This window comes from Bombina bombina, chromosome 7, assembly GCF_027579735.1.
Source record: "Bombina bombina isolate aBomBom1 chromosome 7, aBomBom1.pri, whole genome shotgun sequence".
Lineage (NCBI taxonomy): Eukaryota > Metazoa > Chordata > Amphibia > Anura > Bombinatoridae > Bombina > Bombina bombina.
This window is the reverse complement of record NC_069505.1, coordinates 563,357,186-563,376,291: the sequence shown is the minus strand read 5'-3', so window position 1 is coordinate 563,376,291 and position 19,106 is coordinate 563,357,186. Positions and strand designations below refer to the sequence as shown.

Genomic DNA, 19,106 nt, shown 5'->3' with positions numbered 1-19,106 from the left:
GCTGCCATGTGGTAACTTGTGTTACCTTCTCTGCTGTGGCCAATTAGGGACAGTTATAAATAGGTCACTAGAGTGTGCAGCCAATGGTTGTGCTGGATTTAACAGTGTTCTGTACTTCCATTTCTAACAGGAACTGAAAAGCTCACAATTTCAGAATGGAATTACAGGCAAAGAGGACAAAATAAATAATGAAAGTATATTGCAGAGTTGTTTTATTATATACAATTTATCATTTTATATTACCATCTCAAAGTGTTTTATGTCCCTTTAATGAGCAAGGTTATAAGGACCTTTATGTGGTGTTAAAGGTTTTATGTAAAATCTTATAAGATTTTACAGAGTAATAGAGGGTAATAAATACAGTTTTATTGTACAGCAATAGGAAGGGTTATAGTGACACTTATAGTAGGAGCTATAAGGCGTAGGTATATGGGGAAATAGGAGGAAATGTAAGCTAATTTCATATGGATAAAAAAATGCTGTTATAACTCATGATTTTGCACCATGTAACTTCCCCTTAAAACTCCTTTTTTATTTAAAATCCCTTTAAATCTACAGATTCTGAAATCTAAATTCATATACAAGACACCCACCAGCTATGCTAGAAATTATGTTAGTGATTACTGGTAAATACGTTTTTATCCAAGATGGCTGCCAAGTGTAGCTTTAAAAATCAGATCACTTGGTAGCCATATATTAAAATAATAAGTAGAATTTTCAATGAAACATTAAGGAAATTGTAAAAACATTGGGACATTGATGGAGACAGCTGTGACTTCAGTCCAAAATGGGAATAATTCCAAGGTTTCCAAGACAATTGGGAGCTATGAAATGGAGGTTTTAGTTAGGATAAAACAACTAAGTAGAGATTCCATGGATGTTTATGTCAGTCTATAAAAAACAAAGCTATATAATTTATTCATCTGAAAAAAATATGTTTTACAATATAGAGAATTAATCTGTAATTAATCTAACTCACCTGAAAAACTCTTGTATATGAATATTCCAACCCCAGCGAGAATGACAACAGCAAGAACAGTAATTATACTGATGATGACACCAAGCACAAGGTTGTCAGTACTTATTCTTCTGGGTTCTGTTAATATAAAATTTAACAAGAGAAAAGAGAAAAATAATAATAATTATTATTGTTATAGTTTATTTAGAAAGTGTCAGCATTTTACGCAGCGCTATACAAATGTATATTACAATGATAAGGATACAATACAATAAAAACTCATAAGAAAAGTTCATAATTTCAGAATGGAATTACAGGAAAAGGGGACAAAATAAATAATGAAAGTATAATGCAGAGTTTTTATATACAGGTAGCCCTCAGTTTACGCTGGGGTTAGGTTCCAGAAGGAATGGTTGTAAATCGAAACCGTTGTAAATTGAAACCCAGTTTATAATGTAAGTCAATGGGAAGTGAGGGAGTTAGGTTCCAGGCCCCTCTCAAAATTGTCATAAGTAACACCTAATACATTATTTTTAAAGCTTTGAAATAAAGACTTTAAATGCTAAACAGCATTTTAAACCTAATAAAATAATCACACAACACAGAATATATAATTAAACTAAGTTAAATGAACAAAAACATTTCCTAAACAGCATTATAAACCTAATAAAATAATCACACAACACAGACTTTACTTGCATTTTTCTGCAAACAGTTCTTTCTATGCATTTCAATCTGGACTGATTTATAGACAGGAAGATCTTGTTCCTTTGAAAACTGCTCAATAGCTCAGGTCTAGTTACACAAATTAATTTCAGCTTGCTTGGCTTGCATATCTTTTCTGCAACACAAGCGGACAGCTCCACCTACTGGCTATTTTAATCAATGTACTGCTTCTCAATGCTTTTCAATAGCAGTCACATGACTGAAAAAAATGGTTGTTATTCTGAAACGGCTTAAATTGAACCGTTGTAAACCGAGGGCCACCTGTATACAGGGAGTGCAGAATTATTAGGCAAGTTGTATTTTTGAGGATTAATTTTTATTTTTTTTTTCAAATAGTTTTTATTGATTTTTAACAATATATAACAGTAAATGGGGACTCGCAGGTCCCCTGCAAATTTCAGTGCATAACATGTAGAAAGTATTATGGAAAAATTACAACTGAGACATTCAAGTTTCAAAGATAGGGTCAGTACATTTCCAAACAGCTGTGAAAGAAGGGTAAGAGGGTGGGGGTGGGGGGAGGGTTCATCTGTAAGGATGGGAGAGGGGGGGGGGGGGGAATACTGCCGGGGATCGCCTGAGGCCTACGTAACGAGGATTCTTAAACTCTAACCTGGGGAAGCCATGTGGTGTCATGTGTGTCTGTCCAGTCAGTCCAAACCATTTCAAAAAGGTCACTTCTGTCCAAACTATAGAATATGTCCTTTTCCATAGCATGTAAGTAAGCCATTGTTTTGAGAATATCAGGCCAACTAGGGGGGGATGTTTTTTTCCAGTACCTGGCAATATTGGTTTTAACCGATGACAGGAGATAAACGCAGAGAATCTGCTGATGTTTAGGAAGGGCCTGCAGGTTTAGGTGTAGGAGTGCAGTGGCAGGGTTTTTTGGTAGCTGAATCCCAAGAGCAGACAGAGTACGGAAACAGGTGTTCCACAGGGGAGTCAACTTAGGACATTCCCACCATATGTGAAGCATATTCCCGTGGGAGCCACATTCCCTCCAGCACTGCGGAGAAGATGTCGGGAACATCTTAGATAGCCGCGCGGGGACCAGATACCATTGGGAAATAACTTTATAATAGGTTTCGAACATTGTCACACAATGTAATGATTTTTTGGTTAAGGTGAGGGACCCCTGCCAGGCATCAGCCGAGATTCGAGAGTGAAGAATAGTGTCCCACTTACGTAGGTGCGGGGCCAAGTCTGGGGGCACAGTACCGTCCAGCAGGCTATAATGTCTCGAAAGAGGTTTGTGGAGTCTACGTCCTCCTTTCCATACAGACTCCCATGGGGTGAGCTGACGTGGAGCAGAGGGAAAAAAGCCCCAGCTAGAGAGGAAACTCTTGATCCTGGTGAACTCGAATAGGAGGTAGGGTGGGATGTCTTCGCCTGGTCTGTCCTTAGACAGCGAGAGATATCCATCGACATTAGTCTCTGACCAAAAGTCTGAAACTTGTTTTACACCCAACCTAGCCCACGTATTGGGGTGTGTTTCTGCTAGACCTGTAAAGAGGCCTGGGATGGAGGTGATCGGGGAGGGGTGTGGCGCAATTAGTTTACGGTGCCGGATCTTATCCCAGATTGCCAGGCATTCCAAAACTACAGACTTATGTATCTTTAGGGTTCTGCGGCTATGGACCGGAGTCCAGATTAGATCTTTTAGGTATATATCAAACGGTAATGAGGCTTGTTCAATGTCTCTCCACCTGTCTTGTGAGTGGAGCACTCCCCACTGGGAGATGTGCGTAAGCATAGCTCCCTCATAGTACTTTACTATGGATGGGGAAGCCAGACCCCCAAGCTGGACAGGGAACTGCAGGATTTTGTGAGCTATTCTAGGAGTTTTGTTTTGCCAAATGAATTTTGTACACTCACTTTGAAACTGTAGCAAAAGGTGAGTGGGTATTCTGATTGGAAGGCATCTAAATATATAGGTGAGCCGAGGGAGGAACGACATCTTAAGGGACGCTATACGGCCCATCCAAGAGATGTTCTTATGATCCCAAACATGTTTTAACGCCCTTAGGTCCGCTAGGAGGGGTAAATAGTTGTCCTTAACCATCTGTTTCAAATCATTAGAGATTTGAATTCCAAGGTGAGTAATCCCTTTGCTAGACCACTTGAAGTCAAATTGTCTTTGGAGGGCTGTGGCATATTTTTGGGGAAATCCCCACAAGTAAATTTCCGTTTTGGGGGTGTTTAGCTTGTAGAAGGAAAGGGAGCCAAAGTCCTCAAGGATCTTCAAAAGTCTAGGGATTGTGCTAAGCGGATCAGCAGAAAACACCGTCACATCATCTGCAAACAATGCGATGTTGTGTTTGGAGCCAGAAAGTGTAATTCCTACAATGTCCCTGTCAGTACGAATTGTTTCCGCTAGAGGCTCGATTGCCAGCGCAAACAAGAGCGGGGAAAGTGGGCAACCCTGCCTTGTGCCATTAAAAATGGGGAATGGAGACGAATGGAACCCTACCCCCCTGACCGTTGCCGTGGGGTTGGAGTATAAAGCTTGGATCGCGAGGTGTATGTCAGATGGAAATTTGAAGGCGACAAGAGTCTCCCACAGGTAACTCCATCTGACCCTGTCAAAAGCCTTCTCGGCATCCAGAGAGATAACCGAGAAAGGCTTGTTCATTCTTGTCGATTCGCAAGCAATATTGATAAGGCGCCTAGTGTTATCCGGGCCCTCACGATTATGTACAAATCCTACTTGATCTGGGTTGACTAGGGTAGGCAGAAGTTTGCATATTCGATTAGCGAGAAGTTTGGAATAGATTTTTATATCAACGTTTATAAGCGAGATGGGCCTATAGTTGGGGCAGTAGGAGGGGTCCTTGTTTGGTTTGGGAATCATGATAATTTCAGCCTCCAAGAATTCTCGGTTGAAACTTCCCTCTTGCCTGGCAGTATTAAAAAACCTAAGGAGCAGCGGTATTAGTTCTCGACTATAAGTTTTGTAGAACTGTGCGGGGAACCCATCTGGGCTGGGGGCCTTAAGAGATTTGAGGCGCTGGATGACCTGCTTAATTTCCAGCTGTGTAAATGGGTTGGACAGAGACTCTTGTTGTTCCGTAGTTAAGGACGGTAAATTTAGGGACTCTAGAAATGTTTTAATCTGTTGTGTGGAGGCAGGGGCTTTAACTTCAGTGCCCTCAAGGTTGTAGAGTTTAGAATAGTAGTCTGAGAAGCAGTCCCCTATCTGTGAGGGAAGTTTATGGGTCTTTTTGTTGTGACAAATTTGGTGTATGCGAGAAGAGCTATTCCGCTGACGCAATTTGTGTGCTAACAGAGTGTCGGCCCTATTGCCTTTATAATAAAATAACTGCTTAAGTTTTGTGAGGTTCTCTTGGGTGCGCCGTAACTCTAGGTGATTAATATGCGCTCGTACGGCTGAGATCTGAGAGGTCAGTACTTCAGAGACGTTAGCTCTGTTGGAGGATTCAAGCAGCCGAAGTTTGCAGTGGGCTTGGGCTAAGGAAAGTCCAGCCAGTTTCCTAAGGCGAGCTTGCTTGCGGATAATATAGCCTCTGGATACTGCTTTAATAGCTCCCCAGAGTGTATCATCAGTTGTCTGACCATTGTCGTTAAGTTGAATAAGTTCTATAAGATCTCTTCGCCGCTCTTCCCTGAAGGGGATGTCTGCTAGAATGTTGCGCGGAAGGGACCACCTGCTTTTATGAAGACAAGGGTCACTGGTGTGTAGGTCCACCAGTACTGGGTCGTGATCTGACCATGAGCAGAGGGGGATACTAGATTGGAGTACTGAGTCCAGGGTCGTTGCCGAGCAGAAAATATGGTCTAACCTAGAATAGGTTTTGTGTGCCTGGGAGAAGTGGGTGAAATCCCTGTCTGTAGCGTGTAATGAGCGCCAGATGTCATAATATCCAAATTCAGACATGATTGATTTAAAGCGTGTGGAGAGGAGAGTTAGTTGGGAGTTGGTCTTGGTTGGGGATAACGTCTTGCGGTCTAGTTTAGTGTCCCAGATCATGTTGTAGTCCCCCGCTATTATGACTCTGCCCTGTTTGTGTAGGTCGATTAATCTCAGAATTTTTCTGAGGCAAGCAGGTTGTTGGGTATTGGGAAGGTATACTGAAACTAGGGTGTGTGTGGCGTGATCAAGCTTGCAGACTACTATAGTGTATCTAGCCTGGGGGTCCCTTATTACCTCAATTTCCTCGTAGGCTACCCTCCTGTGAATCAGGACCGCAGTCCCTCGAGCTTTTTTTGTAAATGAAGAGCATTCTATGGTCGTATATGAGCGAGAGTGGAATCTATGGGGAGCGTCTAACATCCAGTGCGTTTCTTGCAGAAACACAACATCGGGGTTGTGGTGGTTAAGCATACGAGTGAGTAGGCTCCTTTTGAAGGGAGAGTTTAAGCCCCTGGAATTATGTGTGCATATTCGTAATCGGGACATGGTCCACTACCAGCCCAGGGGAGTGGGTGGGCAGTAGGGAGATCTGGGAGACTTAGGTTAAGGTCTTGGAATGAGGTATGTAGGGGATGGGAGGGGAGGGGGTTAGTCAGATTGTAAGGCGGAAATGTACTGACAACACAGGTGGAAATAGTCCACCTAGGTGGAACCCTGGTGTGGGTTAACCTATAGGGGGGGGAGCTAAGGGCAAATGTATGAGAGGAGCTGGAAGGTCCAGCCCCACTCCACTAGCTGAGTGACTAGACAATGAGATAGTGAACTAAGGTGCAAGAAAATGTAAACCTGTGGGCCCCATAGAGGGCGTGACCAAAACATAATGAGCTAAAATGAACACAGGAACCTGATAGGAAGCAGTGGATACAATAAGCAATCTGCACATACATGCCAACATAAAACAATAGAACGTGGTTACATATGATCAAAGGCTGCATATTTTAGTCAATGCGGGCCCTACTCAAGAACACTTTAAAATATCAACAAAGAGTGAGGAGATTGAGGTTAAGGACATTTTATCTTATTGTGCCTGTAGAATAAAAAACAGGGTGAACTCAGAGGTCTGGCATGAAACGACAGAATGTAATGAACATTGTAAACACATAGTTTCAATCAATGTAGACCTAGCTCAGTGACGCGTCAGCGTATCAGCAAAAAATAGAGAGAGCAGAGGTAGGAACATTCTATCGCGTCATGCCTGTATTATATAAGACTAGTGGAACACAAGGGCCTAACCTGAAACATCGGAAAGCAATGAACAGTGAAAACACATAAGTCTAGTATGAAACAGTAGAAAGTGGGCATATATGATTAAGAAGTCACATTTTTGAGACAATACAGCTCCTACTCCGTTACATGTTAACATAGCAACACAAGGTAATGAGAGTAGGGGTAGGCAAATTGTATCTTATCAGACCTGCAAAATAAACATAAGTAAGCTCATATTCAGGAGGATGGAGACTCTAATTGGATTTCGTCAGTAGGCTGCTGTGTTCTCATCCTCTTAGGCCTTTGTTCCTTAACAGACCATTCGGGGGCTGTGACTCTTAGCTTAGACTGAACAGCCGGGGGTCCTCGTGAGTCCACCGCCATGAGTCCCCATTGGCCAAGGAGAGAAGTCCCCTGAGAAAGAGAGGTCACAGTGAATGATTTGTTGTCTTTTGTGATTATTAGTTTAGTAGGGTAACCCCATCTATACTTAATACTCTCCCTGCGAAGAATCTGTGTAACTGGCTGGAAGTATCTCCGGTGCTGCAGAGTGTGTGCGGATAGGTCGGGCAGCAGTTGAATGTCTTTAAATCTTTCCGATGTCTGCGGCTTCTGAAAGGCCGCCTGCATGAGTCTGTCTTTAAAGATAAAACTGTGGAAGCAGACTATGACATCTCTCGGTTTCTCCTGAGAGACTGTTCTAGGTCGTAAGGCTCTGTGGGCCCTTTCCATGGTGTCTGTCAGCCCCTCTGTTGGTCCCAACAGTTCTTTAAAGAGATCTTTCAGGAAGTTTTGAATCTCTGCCGGTTGGATGTCCTCTGATATTCCTCTAAACCTTACGTTGTTTCTGCGTGCCCTATCCTCCACATCAGCAAGTTTGAACTCCAGCTGGCTGATTTGATCCGCAAGAGATTCCGAGTAGGACAGTAAATTTGTATGGTCAGTGGCAAGATCGTCCTGTTTTCTTTCCAGGGAGTCCACCCTGTCACCTATCTCAGAGATGTCTTTACGGAGTTCAGCATGATTGCGCTGGATTTCCTTGGTTATGGAGATAGTTTGGTTTGCAAGCATTTTCTTAAGAGTTGCCTCCGTTATAAGATGTTGTGAGCTCACATGGGGCATATGGTCAGGTTGGGATCCATCCCCCAGAGACTCAGACTCACTCAGACCTTCATTGGAATCCTCAATCTGGTCTTTGGGAGGTTGTGTGAAATGATCCAGGACCGTTTTTTTCACAGAACCTGGTGTCTTCGAGTGTCTCCTGGCGTTGTGTGACATTTTCGTATGAGAAGAGAGAACCTCCAACTAAACCAATGAGCCTGAATTAGGAATAGATAAGGGGGCTATTGGACCCGACAGGCTAATAAAATAAAAAGAGGATAATACACATGCACATTAGTATTATGTAGCGGAGTAGGGCCAGCCGACCACCTGTAACCTCTACCTCCCCATAGCGGCGTTTATGGGCAGCATGTTACCCTACAAGGCTTTGTATATATCAAAAGATGCCAACTCAGGTGGAGAAAGAAGCCAGGTGGGCGCCTTATTTAGATTACCCCTTTACTTGTGGTGAGGCACCTCTAAGATTCTTAAGGGAGGTATGCCCCTCGGACTCAGGGAAGGAGGGATACGACCCGGAGGAAGGGAAAAAGGAGAGTGGTAGTGACCAGCCCACGTAAGCAGGCCGGAAAGGATGAGTCCGAGAGGGGGGGGGGGTTCAATGATAGAAAGTGATATTAACACACAAATGGGCTGCTAAGCCCAGAGTACCTGGAACAGTGACTTCTGCCGGTCAGCGCACAGGGTGAGAGGCTAAATTTGCGCTCTCTATTAGTTAACGGTTTACATAAGTGCGACAAACAGGCAGGAGCAACTGGGTTCTAAAGAGTTAAATACCAATCGACCTGTGAAAGGAAAAATGCAAGTTATGCAAGGTCACAACACAAAAATAAAATAAAACACTACACTCTGAGCTGGGCCGCAGAGAAACAGAAGCTGACGCAGCAGCACAATAAATCACAATTCTATGACAGTGGACTCAGTCCAAGGGATCAGCAGTGATTAAGAACAAAGTCTGCCTCCCAGTAGGTACTGTGCTTAAGGGGACTTGGGAGTGACCTGGGATGTAACTTTGCAAATGTAACCTTGAGACCCAGTGCTGATCCAGTGAGAGGATTTGGTTTCTATTGTTAAAGAGATTTAAGTGAAGGTAATACAGTGACTTTAAGCTGTTATTTACTGCAATAATAGATTTGTGTAGACCAACAAATGAATGAAGTTATGGGTGGCTACCTGTGTTTGGCAAGGGTAGCAGTTCATCCGCACTACACGTAAGCAGGACAACAAGCTGTCAGAGGTAGCAGCTCAAACGGACAGAACACAGAATTTCAATGCTGCCCCTGTATGGAGAGCCTTATGTTGATAGCGCCTCTGAACAGAGATCTCTCAATGTAAAAGAGGTGGGTACACTGTTTTTCTCTTTATTTTTCCTCACACACACAGCCACATAAATTCAAGCAAGGCCCAAAGTAAATGTTGCGGTGCAATTTAGAACGATGACGCTGCAGAGTTAGAGAAGGAGCAATGGCGGATTTTGGCGCCTTTTCACTTATCAGGCTCAATTGTCCCAAAATAAGCCCCTTTGAAAACCCGGCTTCTTAATTTAACCTTTTAGGGGTCTAACCCGAAGTCCAGCACCATCCGGCTGTTCCGGTATCAGGGGGAGTACGCTTTTGTCCTTATGTACCTCAGATCGGACCTTAGGCGGTGCACTAATTATGACCTCACAGGCTTGATCGGGCAAGATGTAGGGCCCGGACTATACTTTCCCTGAAGTGACCGGGAACAGCTTTTAGGAGCGTGAACCAAAAGAGCTCAGGGATAGGGGACGATTAACCTCACCTTTCTTCAACACCTCAGTGTCCTCCAAGTAGGTCCCCTCTGCGTGTTGTTACTGAGAGGTAGGAGGCATCCCAGTCTGCAGGACGGGTGATCTCAGCTCCGGAGTGGAGCCCCAACCCTCCGGAGCCAGTGCTGAAGCCTGACGCACCCACGTGGAGAAGATCGCCTCTGCCGGAACTCACAAGTTTTTAGGCTGAAAGGGACCACTGCTGCGGCTAACAGAAGAGGACCTGGGATGGTCAAGAACAGCAACCGAAACTTGTGATCTGCGCCAGCCGAGCCCAGTGTCGAGGAAGCTGGTGTGAGCGGGAGGTCGGCAGGCCCAAGATGGCGTCCTTTAGCGCCGTTTCACCCTAGGGGCGCAGGCAGGCTCATCCAGACCCAGTCCAAAAGGGCCCCAATCTATACTGTTGTTAGGTGCAGATTCACTCACCGGCTTAGCCTCTCTCCCTCTTAGCAGCCGGAACAGCGGTCAGGGCAAGTCACCTCCGATAACTGTAGGGGCCCAAATGGTGTCGGGCCGATCCGCAGCAGCAGCAGCTCTCCGATCTTGGTTATGTGGAGGATGAAGCGGGTGTCACTGCCGCAGCTCTGGAGCGGAGCCCCGACCCTCCAGAGCTGATCTCAATGCGAGCCTGGTTGTGGAGCTGCGTGGTATGTTTTCAGCGTCTGCCTTGCTGGTTAGTCTCCTAGCCGCCGTGATAGGACTCAGCCTTGAAGTTCCTAGCTCAGTGAGGGACACACAAATATAAACTGTTGTATAGACCCACCGACCAGGGGGATACAGATAGGTGATAAAAGTCAATAATAAAGTGCACTGATGTGGTTAATTAATATTATATAGAGTATTTCTATCAGAGCCTCTCTCAGTTGCGACTGATCCGTTAGGCAGTTAGCTCCGCCCCCCTTGAGGATTAATTTTATTATTGAACAACAACCATGTTCTCAATGAACCCAAAAAACTCATTAATATCAAAGCTGAATAGTTTTGGAAGTAGTTTTTAGTTTGTTTTTAGTTATAGCTATTTTAGGGGGATATCTGTGTGTGCAGGTGACTATTACTGTGCATAATTATTAGGCAACTTAACAAAAAACAAATATATACCCATTTCAATTATTTATTTTTCCAGTGAAACCAATATAACATCTCAACATTCACAAATATACATTTCTGACATTCAAAAACAAAACAAAAACAAATCAGTGACCAATATAGCCACCTTTCTTTGCAAGGACACTCAAAAGCCTGCCATCCATGGATTCTGTCAGTGTTTTGATCTGTTCACCATCAACATTGCGTGCAGCAGCAACCACAGCCTCCCAGACACTGTTCAGAGAGGTGTACTGTTTTCCCTCCTTGTAAATCTCACATTTGATGATGGACCACAGGTTCTCAATGGGGTTCAGATCAGGTGAACAAGGAGGCCATGTAATTAGATTTTCTTCTTTTATACCCTTTCTTGCCAGCCACGCTGTGGAGTACTTGGACGCGTGTGATGGAGCATTGTTCTGCATAAAAATCATGTTTTTCTTGAAGGATGCAGACTTCTTCCTGTACCACTGCTTGAAGAAGGTGTCTTCCAGAAACTGGCAGTAGGACTGGGAGTTGAGCTTGACTCCATCCTCAACCCGAAAAGGCCCCACAAGCTCATCTTTGATGATACCAGCCCAAACCAGTACTCCACCTCCACCTTGCTTGCGTCTGAGTCGGACTGGAGCTCTCTGCCCTTTACCAATCCAGCCACGGGCCCATCCATCTGGCCCATCAAGACTCACTCTCATTTCATCAGTCCATAAAACCTTAGAAAAATCAGTCTTGAGATATTTCTTGGCCCAGTCTTGACATTTCAGCTTGTGTGTCTTGTTCAGTGGTGGTCGTCTTTCAGCCTTTCTTACCTTGGCCATGTCTCTGAGTATTGCACACCTTGTGCTTTTGGGCACTCCAGTGATGTTGCAGCTCTGAAATATGGCCAAACTGGTGGCAAGTGGCATCTTGGCAGCTGCACGCTTGACTTTTCTCAGTTCATGGGCAGTTATTTTGCGCCTTGGTTTTTCCACACGCTTCTTGCGACCCTGTTGACTATTTTGAATGAAACGCTTGATTGTTCGATGATCACGCTTCAGAAGCTTTGCAATTTTAAGAGTGCTGCATCCCTCTGCAAGATATCTCACTATTTTTGACTTTTCTGAGCCTGTCAAGTCCTTCTTTTGACCCATTTTGCCAAAGGAAAGGAAGTTGCCTAATAATTATGCACACCTGATATAGGGTGTTGATGTCATTAGACCACACCCCTTCTCATTACAGAGATGCACATCACCTAATATGCTTAATTGGTAGTAGGCTTTCAAGCCTATACAGCTTGGAGTAAGACAACATGCATAAAGAGGATGATGTGGTCAAAATACTCATTTGCCTAATAATTCTGCACTCCCTGTATATATATATACATTTATCATTTATATTACCATGTTAAAGTGTTTAATATCCCTTTAAAGTACTCACCCCATAAAATAATCATAGTATTATCCAGGCTGCTGTGGGTCACATGACAAGTGTAATTGTCTCCATCCTTTGGAATAACTTCAACCGTTACGCTGACCTGATAGGTCCCATCAGGGTTGGGAAGGATCTGTTTTACCTCTTCTGAGTAAACCTCATTCACACCGTTCTTCACCCAATTGACAATCACAGTTTGAGGGTAAAATCCGTACACATGGCAGTGAAGCTTTGCCGCATTGTCTAATTGGCGATCAGAAATTTTCACTTTGGGTGGAACTAATAGAAGAAACAAAGAGATTATCAGACTTTATGATTCTAGTAAATGATACCCAGGGGTCAATTTATTAATGTATGGATAGACATGATACAATGTAGCTTATCTTGTCCGCCGCACATCGATAAATGCCGACAGCATACACTGTCAGCATTTATCATTGCACCAGCAGTTCTGGTTAACTGTTGGTGTAATGCCGCCCCCTGCAGATTCGTGACCAATTGGCCGCTAGCCGGGGGTGTCAATCAACCTGATCGTATTCGATTGGGTTGATTTCTGTCCGCCGCCTCAGAGCAGACGGACAAGTTATGGAGCCTCATTCTTTAGACTGCTGCTTCACAACTTCTGTTCCCGGCGAGCCTGAAGGCTTGCTGGAAACACGGGGCATCAAGCTCCATACGGAGCTTGATAAATTGACCCCTCTATGTTTATCCTGTCCATTATATAATATATTCAGTTTATGCTAACAGAACATAACAATACCTTACTGGGTTTTACTAATACATTGATTGAATAAACAATCTTTACATTTCAATCAACTAGAAATGCTTGATTTCTATATAATTAATGTTAAACTTCCTATAGCTCAGAGCTTAACATATATTAGGAACCAGGTCAGGATACAGAATGAAAATTAGGGCCTGGCCCCCATTAGACTGTTTCCAGGGGTCAACTGAAATAAAAGAAAAGGTCCATGCCTTGCCTTGAATGTTTCTTCACCCTCTTCTCATTTTATTGTGTCCACCTACACCACACCACACATTGGGGGGTAGTTATCAAGCCGTCAACCTCAAATACGCTGGAATTCCGCAGCGTATTTGTGGCGAGGCTGATTCGCCTTAGTTATCAAAGGCTAGAGACCGGCAAAAGTAGAATTTTGTGACGTAAACTTCGATCCGCCGGACTCAGTCTGACACAGATCGATTCTTACGTCACTCCAGATGTTCCGCACACAAGTGCGGCACAATCTGACTACTTTTGCTAGTTATCAAAAAACTAGCAGGTACGCTCGGCACTTTTACGGCCCAGCGTACCTGGTTTTCAAACCGCCACCCTGGAGGCGGCGGATCCCATAGGAATCAATGGGAGTCTGACCATAGCGAAAGTACAAGTTCGCTGCTGCCAGACATCCCATTGATTCCTATGGGAGCTGTCTACACCTAACACCCTAACATGTACCCCGAGTCTAAACACCACTAATCTGTCCCCCCTACACCGCCGCAACTAAATAAAGTTATTACTCCCTAAACCGCCGCTCCCGGAGCCCACCGCCACTATAATAAATATGTTAACCCCTAAACCGCCGCTCCCGGAGCCCACCGCAAGCTACTCTATACATATTAACCCCTAAACTGCCTCTCCCGGAGCCCACCGCCACCTACATTATACCTAGTAACCCCTTATCCTGCCCCCCTATACCGCCGCCCTCTATAATAAAGTTATTAACCCCTATCCTGCAGATCCCGCAACTCGCCGCAAATAAATAGTTTAACCCCTAAACCGCCGCTCCCTGACCCTGCCGCAACCTATATTAAATTTATTAACCCCTAATCTGCCCCCCCTACACCGTCGCCACCTATAATACATTTATTAACCCCTATCCTGCCCCCCACTACACCGCCGCCACTGCAATAAAATGATTAACCCCTAAACCTAAGTCTAACACTAACCCTAACACCCCCCTAACTTAAATATTAATTAAATAAATCTAAATCATATTTCTATTATGAACTAAATTAATCCTATTTAAAACTAAATACTTACCTTTAAAATAAACCCTAATATAGCTACAATATAAATAATAATTATATTGTAGCTATCTTAGGATTTATTTTTATTTTACAGGTACCTTTCAATTTATTTTAACTAGGTACAATTAGCTATTAAATAGTTATTAACTATTTAATAGCTTACCTAGCTAAAATAAAGAGAAATGTAACTGTAAACTAAAAACTAACCTAAGTTACAATTACACCTAACACTACACTATACTTTAATAAATTATTCCTATTTAAAACTAAATACTTACCTGTAAAATAAACCCTAAGATAGCTACAATATAATTAATAATTACATTGTAGCTATCTTAGGCCTAGATTTGGAGTTCGGCGGTAAAAGGGCTGTTAACGCTCCGCGGGTTTTTTTCTGGCCGCACCATAAAATTAACTCTGGTATCGAGAGTCCAAAAAAATGCTGCGTTAGGCTCCAAAAAAGGAGCGTAGAGCATTTTTACCGCAAATGCAACTCTCGATACCAGAGTTGCTTACGGACGCGGCCAGCCTCAAAAACGTGCTCGTGCACGATTCTCCCATAGGAAACAATGGGGCTGTTTGAGCTGAAAAAAAACCTAACACCTGCAAAAAAGCCGCGTTCAGCTCCTAACGCAGCCCCATTGTTTCCTATGGGAAAACACTTCCTACGTCTGCACCTAACACCCTAACATGTACCCCGAGTCTAAACACCCCTAACCTTACACTTATTAACCCCTATTCTGCCGCCCCCGCTATCGCTGACCCCTGCATTACACTTTTAACCCCTAATCTGCCGCTCCGTAAACCGCCGCCACCTACGTTATCCCTATGTACCCCTAATCTGCTGCCCTAACATCGCCGACCCCTATGTTATATTTATTAACCCCTAATCTGCCCCCCACAACGTCGCCGACACCTGCCTACACTTATTAACCCCTAATCTGCCGAGCGGACCTGAGCGCTACTATAATAAAGTTATTAACCCCTAATCCGCCTCACTAACCCTATCATAAATAGTATTAACCCCTAATCTGCCCTCCCTAACATCGCCGACACCTACCTTCAATTATTAACCCCTAATCTTCCGATCGGAGCTCACCGCTATTCTAATAAATGTATTAACCCCTAAAGCTAAGTCTAACCCTAACCCTAACACCCCCCTAACTTAAATATAATTTACATCTAACGAAATAAATTAACTCTTATTAAATAAATTAATCCTATTTAAAGCTAAATACTTACCTGTAAAATAAACCCTAATATAGCTACAATATAAATTATAATTATATTATAGCTATTTTAGGATTAATATTTATTTTACAGGCAACTTGGTATTTATTTTAACTAGGTACAATAGCTATTAAATAGTTAAGAACTATTTAATAGTTACCTAGTTAAAATATTTACAAAATTACCTGTAAAATAAATCCTAACCTAAGATATAATTAAACCTAACACTACCCTATCAATAAAATAATTAAATAAACTACCTACAATTACCTACAATTAACCTAACACTACACTATCAATAAATTAAATAAACACAATTTCTACAAATAAATACAATTAAATAAACTAGCTAAAGTACAAAAAATAAAAAAGAACTAAGTTACAGAAAATAAAAAAATATTTACAAACATAAGAAAAATATTACAACAATTTTAAACTAATTACACCTACTCTAAGCCCCCTAATAAAATAACAAAGCCCCCCAAAATAAAAAATTCACTACCCTATTCTAAATAAAAAAAGTTACAAGCTCTTTTACCTTACCAGCCCTGAACAGGGCCCTTTGCGGGGCATGCCCCAAGAAGTTCAGCTCTTTTCTTTTGCCTGTAAAAAAACACATACAATACCCCCCCCCCCAACATTACAACCCACCACCCACATACCCCTAATCTAACCCAAACCCCCCTTAAATAAACCTAACACTAATCCCCTGAAGATCTTCCTACCTTGTCTTCACCATCCAGGTATCACCGATCGGTCCTGGCTCCGATATCTTCATCCAACCCAAGCGGGGGCTAGACATCCACTGAAGAAGTCCAGAAGAGGGTCCAAAGTCTTCCTCCTATCCGGCAAGAAGAGGACATCCGGACCGGCAAACATCTTCTCCAAGCGGCATCTTCTATCTTCTTCCATCCGGAGCGAAGCGGCAGGATCCTGAAGACCTCCAGCGCGGAACGTCCATCCGGCCCGACGACTGATCGACGAATGACTGTTCCTTTAAGGGACGTCATCCAAGATGGCGTCCCTCGAATTCCGATTGGCTGATAGGATTCTATCAGCCAATCGGAATTAAGGTAGGAATTTTCTGATTGGCTGATGGAATCAGCCAATCAGAATCTAGTTCAATCCGATTGGCTGATCCAATCAGCCAATCAGATTGAGCTCGCATTCTATTGGCTGTTCCGATCAGCCAATAGAATGCGAGCTCAATCTGATTGGCTGATTGGATCAGCCAATCGGATTGAACTAGATTCTGATTGGCTGATTCCATCAGCCAATCAGAAAATTCCTACCTTAATTCCGATTGGCTGATAGAATCCTATCAGCCAATCGGAATTCGAGGGACGCCATCTTGGATGACGTCCCTTAAAGGAACAGTCATTCGTCGATCAGTCGTCGGGCCGGATGGACGTTCCGCGCTGGAGGTCTTCAGGATCCTGCCGCTTCGCTCCGGATGGAAGAAGATAGAAGATGCCGCTTGGAGAAGATGTTTGCCGGTCCGGATGTCCTCTTCTTGCCGGATAGGAGGAAGACTTTGGACCCTCTTCTGGACTTCTTCAGTGGATGTCTAGCCCCCGCTTGGGTTGGATGAAGATATCGGAGCCAGGACCGATCGGTGATACCTGGATGGTGAAGACAAGGTAGGAAGATCTTCAGGGGATTAGTGTTAGGTTTATTTAAGGGGGGTTTGGGTTAGATTAGGGGTATGTGGGTGGTGGGTTGTAATGTTGGGGGGGGGGGGTATTGTATGTGTTTTTTTACAGGCAAAAGAGCTGAACTTCTTGGGGCATGCCCCGCAAAGGGCCCTGTTCAGGGCTGGTAAGGTAAAAGAGCTTGTAACTTTTTTTATTTAGAATAGGGTAGTGAATTTTTTATTTTGGGGGGCTTTGTTATTTTATTAGGGGGCTTAGAGTAGGTGTAATTAGTTTAAAATTGTTGTAATATTTTTCTTATGTTTGTAAATATTTTTTTATTTTCTGTAACTTAGTTCTTTTTTATTTTTTGTACTTTAGCTAGTTTATTTAATTGTATTTATTTGTAGCAATTGTGTTTATTTAATTTATTGATAGTGTAGTGTTAGGTTAATTGTAGGTAATTGTAGGTAGTTTATTTAATTATTTTATTGATAGGGTAGTGTTAGGTTTAATTATATCTTAGGTTAGGATTTATTTTACAGGTAATTTTGTAAATATTTTAACTAGGTAACTATTAAATAGTTCTTAACTATTTAATAGCTATTGTACCTAGTTAAAATAAATACCAAGTTGCCTGTAAAATAAATATTAATCCTAAAATAGCTATAATATAATTATAATTTATATTGTAGCTATATTAGGGTTTATTTTACAGGTAAGTATTTAGCTTTAAATAGGATTAATTTATTTAATAAGAGTTAATTAATTTCGTTAGATGTAAATTATATTTAAGTTAGGGGGGTGTTAGGGTTAGGGTTAGACTTAGCTTTAGGGGTTAATACATTTATTAGAATAGCGGTGAGCTCCGATCGGAAGATTAGGGGTTAATAATTGAAGTTAAGTGTCGGCGATGTTAGGGAGGGCAGATTAGGGGTTAATACTATTTATGATAGGGTTAGTGAGGCGGATTAGGGCTTAATAACTTTATTATAGTAGCGCTCAGGTCCGCTCGGCAGATTAGGGGTTAATAAGTGTAGGCAGGTGTCGGCGACGTTGAGGGGGGCAGATTAGGGGTTAATAAATGTAATATAGGGGTCGGCGGGGGTTAGGGGCAGCAGATTAGGGGTACATAGGGATAACGTAGGTGGCGGCGATTTGCGGTCGGAAGATTAGGGGTTAATTATTTTAAGTAGCTTGCGGCGACGTTGTGGGGGGCAAGTTAGGGGTTAATAAATATAATATAGGGGTCGGCGGTGTTAGGGGCAGCAGATTAGGGGTACATAAGTATAACGTAGGTGGCGGTCGGCAGATTAGGGGTTAAAAATTTTAATCGAGTGGCGGCGATGTGGGGGGAGCTCGGTTTAGGGGTACATAGGTAGTTTATGGGTGTTAGTGTACTTTAGGGTACAGTAGTTAAGAGCTTTATAAACCGGCGTTAGCCAGAAAGCTCTTAACTCCTGCTTTTTTTCTGCGGCTGGAATCTTGTCGTTAGAGCTCTAACGCTCACTGCAGAAACGACTCTAAATACCGGAGTTAGGAAGATCCCATTGAAAAGATAGGATACGCAAATGGCGTAGGGGGATCTGCGGTATGGAAAAGTCGCGGCTGAAAAGTGAGCGTTAGACCCTTACCTACATGACTCTAAATACCGGCGGTAGCCTAAAACCAGCGTTAGGAGCCTCTAACGCTGGTTTTCACGGCTACCGCCGAACTCCAAATCTAGGTCTTAGGATTTATATTTATTTTACAGGTAACTTTGTATTTATTTTAGCTAGTTAGAATAGTTATTAAATAGTTATTAACTATTTAATAACTACCTAGCTAAAAGAAATACAAAATTACCTGTAAAATAAATCCTAACCTAAGTTACAATTAAACCTAACACTACACTATCATTACATTAATTAAATAAATTAACTACAAATAACTACAATTAAATACAATTACATAAACTAACTAAAGTACAAAAAAAAAAGCTAAGTTACAAAAAATAAA

The 19,106-nt window shown here is 42.7% G+C and overlaps 1 protein-coding gene across 1 annotated transcript in view; it reads right to left on the bottom strand.

Moving 5' to 3' along the window:
* The window catches only part of LOC128667061 (major histocompatibility complex class I-related gene protein), a 58,845-nt gene that overhangs the window by 2,221 nt on the left and 37,518 nt on the right, over positions 1–19,106 (bottom strand). Inside the window, exons 4-5 of the mRNA XM_053721945.1 lie at positions 12,226–12,498; positions 980–1,096 (exon numbers count right to left, since the gene is read on the bottom strand). Of these exons, the coding sequence (XP_053577920.1) occupies positions 980–1,096; positions 12,226–12,498 (390 nt within the window). The remainder of the gene's footprint in view (positions 1–979; positions 1,097–12,225; positions 12,499–19,106) is intronic.